We start from the raw sequence: 12,878 nt of genomic DNA, 5'->3' as shown, positions 1-12,878 counted from the left end.
ATAACAAATTTTCAATACAGAGCTACAAATCACATACGTTTGCAATTTGATCAATCACCAAATTGGTTTTGTTTATTAACTATTTCATTAGAATTGTATCCAAAACTGAAAAACAATATTCTGTTAATTTTGGCATACTAAACGGAATTTTAAATATTTCGTTTAAAAGCTCATATTAACTCTGTATTTGCCGAACTACATAAAAAATTTATTCCGTTTATATATTCAGTTAATTTGAATATACAGAGTATTCGATAAATTTCGCAATAAATAGAAAATTTGTGTGTTATCAATATTAATAATTACGAGCTCGCCTATTGATATAGACCGTGAAGGCGGTCCTGTTCCAATATGTTATCGAAAATAAAGTTTGGCTGTTTTTGTGACTACTTTTATACATAGAGGCGTTTTCTAAGAGAGCCATTTTGTTTATTTACTGCAAAACAGAGACTTTTAGTAATCGAAGGATCTAAAATGTGCTTTTGGATATATAAAGTAATAGTCTAGCAGCAATGACAAGTGAGCTGATCGGTATATTTGAATAATTTAGATGTTAAGCCTTAGTGCAAAGTTAAGTGTTAAGTGTAAGTGGATAGCTAGTGTATAAATTACTTAAGTAATTCATGTGTATACAAATTCATCCCACCCGTTTTGTGGTTAAAAACTGGTTAGATATATGAGAAAAACATTACAAAATAAACATGAAATATTATTGAAAGATAAACACACAAAAATAAAGTGATAAAATGTTTGAAATTCGAAATTCCAATTGAAAATAGAGCGGAACCACATTTAATTGATAGGTGATCCATGTCATCCAGGTTCACAGTTTCCGGAAAGCAAGTCTTGGACGGCATCAACGAGCATTTCGTGATGAAAGACCTTAACTAGCAACTGTTGTTGGATATCTATTAGTGATGAGGTCCAAGTAATGTTTTTCAGTTAATGTTGGAACTATTTAGAGTGTGAGATATATCAAGCGGCTGATGCAACTCTTGGCTTTGGATCTTTAACAGTAAATACAATTTTCTACGAATACTTTTAATGACACCATTCACTTTTATGTTTAATCTAGTTTTTAATGAGTAATTTATTAAATTTGATGTGGTAGGAAAATTAAATTCCTATCAAGTAATAAACAATCCGAATATTGTTCGAATATTCTAAGGAAATCCCATATTAATTAATCTACAAAAAACATTAAACTCAAAATCCTCTTTACAAAATTAGAATATGAGCATCACTACTATGTTAGAGAAATTTCCTTCTAAATGCAAATTGCCTTAAACGGTTAGGTATGTTTATCCCTGGCATATCCAAGGGTTCGCGAGTTTGTATAAAGTAATTGGAGCTAATGTATAATTACTTAGGAGTTGTAGTACGAGCTAAGAACGAAATAAATTAAACCAAAATTTGATTTTTCTTAATTCGAATTATACTGGTTTTATCATATATATAACAATAATTAGTTAGAATTTATAGCAAATTTCCGGAATTTTTTTTCAATTTTTTACATCTTAAACCTTTTTATATGTTTTTTTTGATAAATAGTTTTGGTTTAGTTTCAAAGAATGCCATAATATTTGAACATGCATAGTGCGGTCCTTGAGTTCTTAGCCGTGGAAAGAGAAGCAGTTTGGACTAGAGTGCACACCTCGGCTGGTTTTGCCGCACCTTTTTTCATAAATTTTTGACGCAACTGCCTTAGTAAGTCAGAGTAATATGCCGCGTTTACGGTTGTATTTGTTTCTTTGAAGGATACCCTCGCAGTCCGAAAATATTGTAGCGCTAATACTTTTTTGGTGCGTTGCGTGACATTTGCTTTTTTTCTTGGTTCTTCTTTCCGACATCACTCCATGGAATCTCTTTTGAATATCGGATCATAGAAAATACCATAGTTTTGTAACCTTCGCAGCAAAGCTCTAAAAATGCGCTGAGAATTCAAGGTACCAACATCTTCTCTAGATTCCAATGTATACCCACGCAAGAACCTCGTCATGGATCTGAATAAATGATAACATGACGGTGCAAGGTCCAGACCAAATGTTGGATAAAGTAGGAGTTCAGTACCTCTCAGTTCTACGATCTTATTTAGCGTAATTTTCGCAATATGTAAGAAAACCCCCTTTTGATTAACTGAAACCATCAATTGTTGAGTAGTTTATTAATTTATCACAACCTTGTTACGTATTTCGCTGTAGGACAAGCTACGTCATAAAATTTATTTTTATTAATGCATAAAATTAAAAATCCTCTTTTCCTTCCCTGAATGGATATTCAGGGAATAATGAAAAAAAAAGATCTCAATCTCCTTGTGACGGTATACAGCCCCAGATCATGAACTTGGTATTTCTTTTGAGGCAATCTTTCTCTGGCATTCTGATAACTATTAATAGAAGAGACCATCACAAACAAATATATTTTTAAATGACTTTACCAATCCGATTGTGCCGTTATACATTTGACTACCGTGATCTTTAATGTTTTAATGTTTGCTGCAACTACATCAACACGCACATTTATCCAGCTACTTATATTGGGATCAAAAAAATCCTCACTCAACAATTTTACGGTTATTCCTTTTTTGATGAAGAACGGACTACTTTTCATTTTGATACTTTACAGCTAAAGCTGTAAGTAAGTTTCTTGAGTCAAATAGAATCTGTTAAAAGATCAATTTCATCGTCACTACACCATTTTATATTAACGCTGAATGTTTCACTAATAGATACCTACGTTGATTACACCAATGTAGGTCCTAATATTTTAAGGAAAGGATACATCCTGAGAGAGCCGCATTTTGAACCTATAGCCAACAGTTTTTGAACGGGATCGTACGCCATTGCGGTTGGTTGAAAAGGGAAGCCATGACGAAAAGTCTGAAACAATGAAAATAAAAATCAATAACGATTCTTATTATACGGAGTGAGTTTTATGTATGGAACGCCTCAGTTATCACGAAAACGCCTTGTACGATTTTTATAAATAAAGTCTTGTGATACGACTGGTATTATGGTGGTATTTACATTGTTGTCAGATCTTTCCTTTTTCCGGAAAAATTATGAATTTTGTTATATTCAAATGGATCACCCTGTATGTTTTTCACATTAAATATTTAGGTGGCTATGACGGCTACAATAACAAATTTGACATTTCAATAAATTATTATTGAGTTTATTGGAAGCCACAATGGAACGTTTATTCGAAAAAGAAGAAACACAAAAATTTATAAAAATCGTACAAGCCGTTTGGCATTCCATACATAAAACTCACCCTACATAAAGTGAGATTGAGATTTTATTCTGAAATCAAACTTTTTTTATGAACCAGGAAACTGGGAAGCAGAATAAAACACATAAAAATAGTGATTGTATAATATATTTTAATAATTTTTTTGTTACTATTCCAATTGATAGTATTGCAAATAAATTTTACCGTCAATGTCAATCATGAAATTTTAGTCCGTCTCTGTAGAACGTAAATAATTAATGATTCATGAAAAGTATGTTGAATAATCATTCAAATACATTAAGGTAAATATTTGATATAAATTTATAAAAATATTAAAATTCCTACATTCCAAGTTATGTAACAAATTAATTTATTTATTCAATGTCCCTGTAGCGCAGAGGATAGCGCGTTGGACTTCTAATCCAAAGGTCGTGGGTTCGATCCCCACCAGGGATGCTAAGAATTGTAATAAAACTTTTTTTTATCAAGTCAATCAAATTATTGGAATCATTGTTTTACGATTACATTACATAAATTATATAATTTGGTCAAATGCAATGACTGATTTCACAAAAAGTAACACTAATGTTGTACAATTTATTCTTGGAATTAATTTCGAAATAATTAGGGTATTAATTAAATAATGTATGCGCCTTAAAATTGAATAAGAAAAAACTTAGACAGCAGAATTTCGATTCTTTTCTGTTCTAACTTTTCTACAATTTTCAATTTTTCTAATATTCTGTTTGAATAAAGGAAACACGAAATGGAAGCCGAAAAGTTTTTAATGCTACATTTTGTTTGATCTAAATAAATTCTTAGAAAAAAATGACGTGATGCATTAAATCAATTTATAATTAAAATGTTCTATATAATATATAATAACACCTAATTAATTTCTACGTAATGATGAAAAAGTTCCGTATACCACGTTACGGCTCTTAATCAATATTCTCGACTGAATGATTCAACGTCCCTGTAGCGCAGCGGATAGCGCGTTGGACTTCTAATCCAAAGGTCGTGGGTTCGATCCCCACCAGGGATGGTAACGTGGAATTTTTTTTATTCATTATTTTGTTAAATTACTTTCATTATAATAATAATTAAGAATAAATTTTTAACAGTAACAAAAATCCTAATATGCTATATTCTGAAATTCATTTTGCACAATTTTGCTTTTTTTAGTTAATTTTTTTAAAGTTAAATGTATTCAATTCATATTAAATTCGTGAATTCTCATACTACGAGGCGTTGTCAAAAGAACCCTTGTGCGACATCAAGCGATTAAGGCAAGTTTTGACGTTGGACCTTTAACAGTGAATTGAATTTTCTACGAATACTCTTAATGATTCTTATCAAAATTAAAAATACAAATGTTCAAGTTTAATTTATTTAAATCCTAGTAAATTCCTGAATTTTTATACTACGAGGCGTTGTCAAAAATTCGTTGAATGAATATATGATATCTGCAAAAATGTTTTCGTAATCCCGAAATTTCGTAATAGAAGAGTAGAAAGCATAAAATTGAAATGAAGTGTGTATTTCAACTAAAAACTTGTCTGAAGCTTGCATTTCGCTACAGAGAAAATAGTTTTTAGTTTACGAAAATTGTAAACGTAACATAAAAACTTTCATGTATACCTGCTGAATCGAAAGCTATTATAAAAACTAAAATTACTTGCAAAATTGGAAAGTTTTTAACTCTTAGATTTTTGTTGATATTCAACTATTTTTTCGTTATCAAACTTGTGGTAATAAATTAAAAAACTATGGCAATCAACTTACTGACTGAATCCCATGAAAAACTGTTAGCAGTTATTTCAGGCATTGGAGTAGAGCAACCAGAAGAGGAAGAGTCATTCAAAAATACAAACAAATTCGCCTGTACTTTACACAGCAAAATCGTCGTACTATCGTTTTCGAAAGCGACAAGAAGAGTGTGTAGTTGTACCACAAGCTTTGTTCCAATTTTGGGTGCTCTTTTGAGACGGGTCAAAAAAACCGACTTTCCAATGCCAATAGGAGCAAAACATTCGTCGAATGACATGCGCATTACGACCACACGATGCGCCCAATCATACCAGCGTCTAACGTTAAAAGCATGGATGGATCGTGTGATACCGGCTTAATTGAATTAAATTAAGTAGATCCGTGTGAGGAAAGCTCTGTTGTTCTGCAATTCATGAATTCATGAATAGAGTATAAAAATAGCAGAAAAACTATTTTGAATAAAAAAAGTTTATACTCCGTTTCTCGAGTTTCCCAAAGAAATTCATATAGCGTATATAGCGTATAGCTCTTTGCACTTCTAACCCAAAAGTCGTTAGCTATCATCTTTTTTATAAAAAATAATGGCCAAAATATGTTTTCGTTGACATAAATTCATTGTCAAGGGAGAGATCATGAAAAACTATACGTTCCTTTAGCGCAGCGCATAGCGCTTTGCACATCTAACCCAAAGGTCGTGATCTACCATCTTTTTAATAAAAAATAATGGCCAAAATATGTTTTCGTCGACATAAATTTATTGTCAAGCGAGAGATCATAAAAAATTGTATGTTCCTGTAGCGCAGCGCATAGCGCTTTGCACATCTAACCCAAAGGTCGTTAGCTACCATCTTTTTAATAAAAAATAATGGCCAAAATATGTTTTCGTTGACATACATTCATTGTCAAGCGAGAGATCATAAAAAATTGTATGTTCCTGTAGCGCAGCGCATAGCGCTTTGCACTTCTAACCCAAAGGTCGTGAGCTACCATCTTTTTAATAAAAAATAATGGCCAAAATATGTTTTCGTTGACATAAATTCATTGTCAAGCGAGTGATCATGAAAAATTATATGTTCCTGTAGCGCAGCGCATAGCGCTTTGCACATCTAACCCAAAGGTCGTGAGCTACCATCTTTTTAATAAAAAATAATGGCCAAAATATGTTTTCGTTGACATAAATTCATTGTCAAGCGAGTGATCATGAAAAATTATATGTTCCTGTAGCGCAGCGCATAGCGCTTTGCACATCTAACCCAAAGGTCGTGAGCTACCATCTTTTTAATAAAAAATAATGGCCAAAATATGTTTTCGTTGACATAAATTCATTGTCAAGCGAGTGATCATGAAAAATTATATGTTCCTGTAGCGCAGCGCATAGCGCTTTGCACATCTAACCCAAAGGTCGTGAGCTACCATCTTTTTAATAAAAAATAATGGCCAAAATATGTTTTCGTTGACATAAATTCATTGTCAAGCGAGTGATCATGAAAAATTATATGTTCTTGTAGCGCAGCGCATAGCGCTTTGCACTTCTAACCCAAAAGTCGTTAGCTATCATCTTTATTATAAAAAATAATGGCCAAAATATGTTTTCGTTGACATAAATTCATTGTCAAGCGAGAGATCATAAAAAATTGTATGTTCCTGTAGCGCAGCGCATAGCGCTTTGCACTTCTAACCCAAAGGTCGTGAGCTACCATCTTTTTTATAAAAAATAATGGCCAAAATATGTTTTCGTTGACATAAATTCATTGTCAAGCGAGAGATCATGAAAAATTATATGTTCCTGTAGCGCAGCGCATAGCGCTTTGCACTTCTAACCCAAAGGTCGTGAGCTACCATCTTTTTAATAAAAAATAATGGCCAAAATATGTTTTCGTTGACATAAATTCATTGTCAAGCGAGTGATCATGAAAAATTATATGTTCTTGTAGCGCAGCGCATAGCGCTTTGCACTTTTAACCCAAAAGTCGTTAGCTATCATCTTTTTAATAAAAAATAATGGCCAAAATATGTTTTCGTTGACATAAATTCATTGTCAAGCGAGAGATCATAAAAAATTATATGTTCCTGTAGCGCAGCGCATAGCGCTTTGCACTTCTAACCCAAAAGTCGTTAGCTATCATCTTTTTAATAAAAAATAATGGCCAAAATATGTTTTCGTTGACATAAATTCATTGTCAAGCGAGAGATCATGAAAAATTATATGTTCCTGTAGCGCAGCGCATAGCGCTTTGCACTTCTAACCCAAAAGTCGTTAGCTATCATCTTTTTAATAAAAAATAATGGCCAAAATATGTTTTCGTTGACATAAATTCATTGTCGAGCGAGTGATCATGAAAAATTATATGTTCTTGTAGCGCAGCGCATAGCGCTTTGCACTTCTAACCCAAAAGTCGTTAGCTATCATCTTTTTAATAAAAAATAATGGCCAAAATATGTTTTCGTTGACATAAATTCATTGTCAAGCGAGAGATCATAAAAAATTATATGTTCCTGTAGCGCAGCGCATAGCGCTTTGCACTTCTAACCCAAAGGTCGTGAACTAACATCTTTTTAATAAAAGTAGTGGTCAAAATATTTTCTCATTGACATAAGTTCACTGTCAAGCGAGAGATCATGAAAAATTATATGTTCCTGTAGCGCAGCGCATAGCGCTTTGCACTTCTAACCCAAAGGTCGTGAACTAACATCTTTTTAATAAAAGTAGTGGTCAAAATATTTTCTCATTGACATAAGTTCACTGTCAAGCGAGAGATCATGAAAAATTATATGTTCCTGTAGCGCAGCGCATAGTGCTTTGCACTTCTAACCCAAAGGTTGTGAACTATCATCTTTTTAATAAAAAATAGTGACCAAAATATTTTCTTATTGACATAAATTCATTGTCAAGGGAGAGATCATAAAAAAATGTATGTTCCTATAGCGCAGCTTATAGCGCTTTGCACTTCTAACCCAAAGGTCGTGAACTATCATCTTTTCAATAAAAAATAATGGCCAAAATATGTTTTCGTTGACATAAATTCATTGTCAATCGAGAGATCATGAAAAATTATATGTTCCTGTAGCGCAGCTTATAGCGCTTTGCACTTCTAACCCAAAGGTCGTGAACTAACATCTTTTTAATAAAAGTAGTGGTCAAAATATTTTCTCATTGACATAAGTTCACTGTCAAGGGAGAGATCATAAAAAAATATATGTCCCTGTAGCGCAGCTTATAGCGCTTTGCACTTCTAACCCAAAGGTCGTGAACTATCATCTTTTCAATAAAAAATAATGGCCAAAATATGTTTTCGTTGACATAAATTCATTGTGAAGCGAGAGATCATGAAAAATTATGTGTTCCTGTAGCGCAACTTATAGCGCTTTGCACTTCTAACCCAAAGGTCGTGAACTAACATCTTTTTAATAAAAAGTAGTGGTCAAAATATTTTCTCATTGACATAAGTTCACTGTCAAGGGAGAGATCATAAAAAAATGTATGTCCCTGTAGCGCAGCGGATAGCGCGTTGGACTTCTAATCCAAAGGTCGTGGGTTCGATCCCCACCAGGGATGTTGGGCAATTTAAATTTATTTTTATTTCAGTTAAAGATTAATTACATCGATGACATTGGTATGAATAAAAATTATTCTTCTATAGTAGAGAGTTAAATAATGGTTGCTACGAAAATTTCAATATTTGCCTTTGAAACCTTCAAGTGCAGACTAATTAATTTCGAAATTATTGAGATAAAGTGAAAAAAAAAATTGCACTTTCTCCGATGTACGAAGTTGTTTGAAAAATCTTCGATCTCAACCTGAAGATGTCAGCATATATCAATATACGAATTACTCTTCGGAATTGATAAATCACTCACCCTATTAATATTAACTAGATCTAGCCCCCAATGACTTTTTCCTGTTCCAACACATCAAAATTTTTTTGCAGATAAGAGATTTCCATCAGACGAGACATTTTGTTTCTTTGTTAGGTTGGAACAAAACTTTTCAGACAAGCCTCGAACATGTCTCTAAAGTTCTCAATAGAAAAGACGAAAGGCTGATAAGTCCCTCAGCTTAGTTCTTCTTAATGATTTGGATACAAACACTACTTTGACCTTGCGCTACACTTTTCAAACTTGGCTTGAGGCCACCTAACATCTAACTATGTTCAGTAAAGTTCTTTTCAAATTCGAAAGCATCCACCACTCACCAAATCTTGTTGGGCGAACTGACCCAAGTCGCAGTTTTCTAACCACCTTTGTTTTATTTCTCTTCTTGTTGCTCTACTCCAATGCCTGAAATAACCGCAAACAGTTTTTCGCGGTATTCTATCTTTTTACCGTGGTTTCGGATTAGACTATTGGGTTCCACATTATTGTGAGCTAATAATATTATACGGAAGTTTGATATTACAATGTGTTTCTTGTACTTCTTTTGAGCCTCTTCATAGGAAGCACAGTCGATTCGTAATTTCGGCTTGATTGAGTAGTTTGAAGGGCTTGATCAGTAAGTTGATTGCCACAGTTTCTTGAATTTATTACTACAAGTTTGATAACGAAAATATAGTTGAATATCAACAAAAATCTAATAGGTAAAAACTATTCAATTTCGCAAGTAATACATTTTTTATAATAGCTTTCGATACAGCAGGTGTGCATGAAAGTTTTTATGTTAAGTTCACAATTCTCGTAAACTAAAAACTATTTCCTCTGTAGCGAAATGCAATTTTGAGTCAAGTTTTTTGTTGCAATGCACTTCATTTCAATTTTATGCTTTCTACGCTTCTCTTAGGAAATTCATTCGATATACCGAAAACCAAATTGCTTCCTACATTGAAATTCAAAGTTATATCAGTATGAATTGTCGTATAGTTCGAAGTAACTGGAATGAACGATTATATAGTTCAAATTTTCGCGTCAATTAAGTAATTTTAGTTCGCAATTACATAGGTATATATATATTCAATTTAATTAAGCATTGTGAATATCACAAAAACGAAAATGTACTTTTTATTTCAGAATAGAAAAATATACAGATGGAACAGATATGGCATAAAGTTATGATTATGTTTTTGTTGCTAAATCGTATTGATTCTTGGTTTTAAATTAAAGTTAGATTTTCAAACATATGAAAAATTATCCTTCTTCAACGTCAATTCTCCACTTTTAGAATGATTAAACCAAAGCTGTGCCGTTCGCACATTAACTGTAACTTCTCATTAAATTTCACATATGCTCCTTGTTGCCACGGCTGCTCTAAATGTATATTTCTAATGACGACTTAACAATACACGAATTTTATATTCATCACACTCTATACTCTATTATATGAACTTACTGCGTCGTCAATGAACAAAGAGAGAATGATTAAAAGAAAGTAAAGCAACTGAACCAGGTGCGATTGAGGATCATCGTCATTTGCGAAAATTTGACCATTCAAAGAATTCTGCAAACTTCGAAATAAATAGTAATCAGATAATGCCAGATTAGGACTGTATGGGGAATGTGGCATCACTTCCCAGCCAAGCTCCAATAGTTCCCACGGGTTGCCAAAGATGTGGTAGGCATTCAATTATCATGTTGGAACACTAAACCTTTCCGATTTGATTATTCTGGCCGTTTTTTTTTTCGATTTTTTGATCCAGTTTTATCGATTATTGGCAGTAAACATCAGAATTGATGGTTTGGTTCCTTGAAAGCAGCTCAAAAAACACAACAGCTCCGTAATCCCACCAAATTGATAGCATGAGCTTTTTTGTTATTTTGCAGCTTTCGATGTGGTTTATGCTGGTTCATCCTGTTTTCTCCATGATCGTTTTCGAACTATGTTACTGTACAGAATCGATTTTGTAACACCAGTGATGATTCATTTCAAGAAAGAGTTGGTTTCATTTCGTTTAAGGTGCATATCGCAAATGTTGATTCTTTGTGTTAAATGAAATTCTTTCAATTCGTGAGATACCCAAATATCAAGCTTCTTAACAAGCCCAAGACATTTTAATTGTTTTTCAATTGTTGTGTGCTTTACATATAGCCTCCTCGCAACCTCTCGATGACGATGACGATCCTCTTCAATTATGAATTTGATTTAGTCATTATCAACTTAACATTATCAACTAGGTCGACCAGAACGTCGCTCATCTTTAAAGGAAAATTACTTTTAGTTTGCAAAAATGTATTTATGTGAATACACGGTGTTTTTCGTGATAGAGGTGCAAGAATAACTAGTCTATTAGTTCAAAATAAAACACCTACTGACATGAGAGGCAAAAACCTCAGCGGAAATACAATCAAAGGTGTGTTACTATCCATAAACACATTTCTCAATTTGAGATTAGAGAAACCCACTATGGGATCAAGAAGAAACAATGTATGAAATGTTCCAAATCGAACATCGTGAATTGAAACATAAAGTGGATAGAAGATAGATTGAAATTTAGAAAATCTAGGAAATCGATAAGAAAGTATGTTAACCGAAAAATCTATATTGAAAAATATAAATATCGTTGCAATTTTTTTATTTTGATTTGAAAACAAAAACCATTCGTACCTCATCAAATATTTAAATTAAGAAAACTATATCATCCGAGGTATGTGTAGAATCCTGCCAAATGAAACTCTCCAATATTAAAATGGATACGATAAAAATAATAAATTTTGTAACAGCCAGGTAGTCGGTGGAGTACATAAAAAGTCAAAAGTCATGAAATATTATCCTCTAGACTACGTCGTTTTTTATAAGTCCACTTTCCACGGTCATATATGTGTTTCCTTTGATAGGTGAAACAACTCTTGAAAGAGTTTGAAATTCTTGATTCCAATTTTCATTTCTTAATATTTAACTGTACTTACAACTATTGAAATTGAAGCAACTACAGTAGGTACAGCGGATACGTCAATACGAATATTCATATGAATCAAACGAAAAGTTCTGAAAACTCAATAGAAATAATTCTTATGGCTCCATTTGCAGTTAACACAACCCTGATCTCACGGCACTTCATAGGACCATATCTAGTGGCCTAATCACCCTTAAATAATGGTGCGATTCTAATTTTCTGTTTCAACTTTTCTAAAACTAAAGTCATATAAAAATACATTACTGCCTTTTTTATTAAATAACACCACCAAGTCATTGAATCTGTAAAGTTCTTATGGCTTGTTGTGGACAATTCCTTTAAATGGGAGTTTGGCGCTGAGATCAGTTTCCAAAGAACTGAATTTATCCACCTCCTTAACAGTTTATCATACCCTTATTGAGTTGCATCTCCCTTCTGGGGTACGTATGGTGCGATTCAATTTGAGCGAATCTTCAAACTAGAAAAGAGATTTTTACTCGGACTTAATAGCAGAGCTCACTGCAAGGAATTGATCGTTGCAAGGATATCCGTAGGAACGCGGAGCACGACCTTTATCTACCTACTCCAATATCAGAATTAGTTAAGTGTTCAATATTTTACAATGCAAAAAATGCACAATCACTTGCCAATTGAAATCAAATCGATATCATCTTTTCCGCATTCTACGATAAATTGAGGGCATATTTACTGGAAAGTACCTTCTACTCTGTAAACTTCTATTCTAATAATAATATTTAATAATAATATTTAATTCATTCTGTAGACTATATACTAATTATTACCTATTACTTTTAGCTATAATTTTGTTATTCATTGCGGTTTTATTCTGTATATTGAAATTTTGTTTTATTTGTATCTTTATTAAGTTATTTTTTTGTTTGTTATTTAGTTTTTACAAACTTTTGTCTACAAATTGAAAGAATTTTTTGACAATAAAGCATTTCTCTCTCTCTTCCAAAGTTCGGCATTTTAGGAATTTGAAATTGAAAAATAAATTCAACTTTTTGTTAATTGTTTGTATTTTATTTATATGGT

The 12,878-nt window shown here is 32.7% G+C and overlaps 1 protein-coding gene and 3 non-coding genes across 8 annotated transcripts in view; 3 read left to right on the top strand and 1 right to left on the bottom strand.

Moving 5' to 3' along the window:
• The window catches only part of LOC130897169 (syntaxin-binding protein 5), a 273,488-nt gene that overhangs the window by 106,714 nt on the left and 153,896 nt on the right, over positions 1–12,878 (bottom strand). For all 5 annotated transcript variants that reach the window (XM_057805885.1, XM_057805887.1, XM_057805886.1 and 2 more), the window contains exon 2: positions 2,782–2,879. In XM_057805885.1, the coding sequence (XP_057661868.1) occupies positions 2,782–2,879 (98 nt within the window). The remainder of the gene's footprint in view (positions 1–2,781; positions 2,880–12,878) is intronic.
• On the top strand, positions 3,615–3,687 carry Trnar-ucu (transfer RNA arginine (anticodon UCU)). The gene has a single exon. It is a non-coding gene; the product is annotated as a tRNA-Arg (tRNA).
• Trnar-ucu (transfer RNA arginine (anticodon UCU)) lies at positions 4,204–4,276 on the top strand. The gene has a single exon. It is a non-coding gene; the product is annotated as a tRNA-Arg (tRNA).
• Trnar-ucu (transfer RNA arginine (anticodon UCU)) lies at positions 8,485–8,557 on the top strand. Its single transcript has one exon. It is a non-coding gene; the product is annotated as a tRNA-Arg (tRNA).

This window comes from Diorhabda carinulata, chromosome 8 (assembly GCF_026250575.1).
Source record: "Diorhabda carinulata isolate Delta chromosome 8, icDioCari1.1, whole genome shotgun sequence".
In the NCBI taxonomy this organism is placed as follows: Eukaryota; Metazoa; Arthropoda; class Insecta; order Coleoptera; family Chrysomelidae; genus Diorhabda; species Diorhabda carinulata.
The sequence above is the reverse complement of the archived record's forward strand: the minus strand, read 5'-3'. Positions and strand labels throughout refer to the sequence as shown.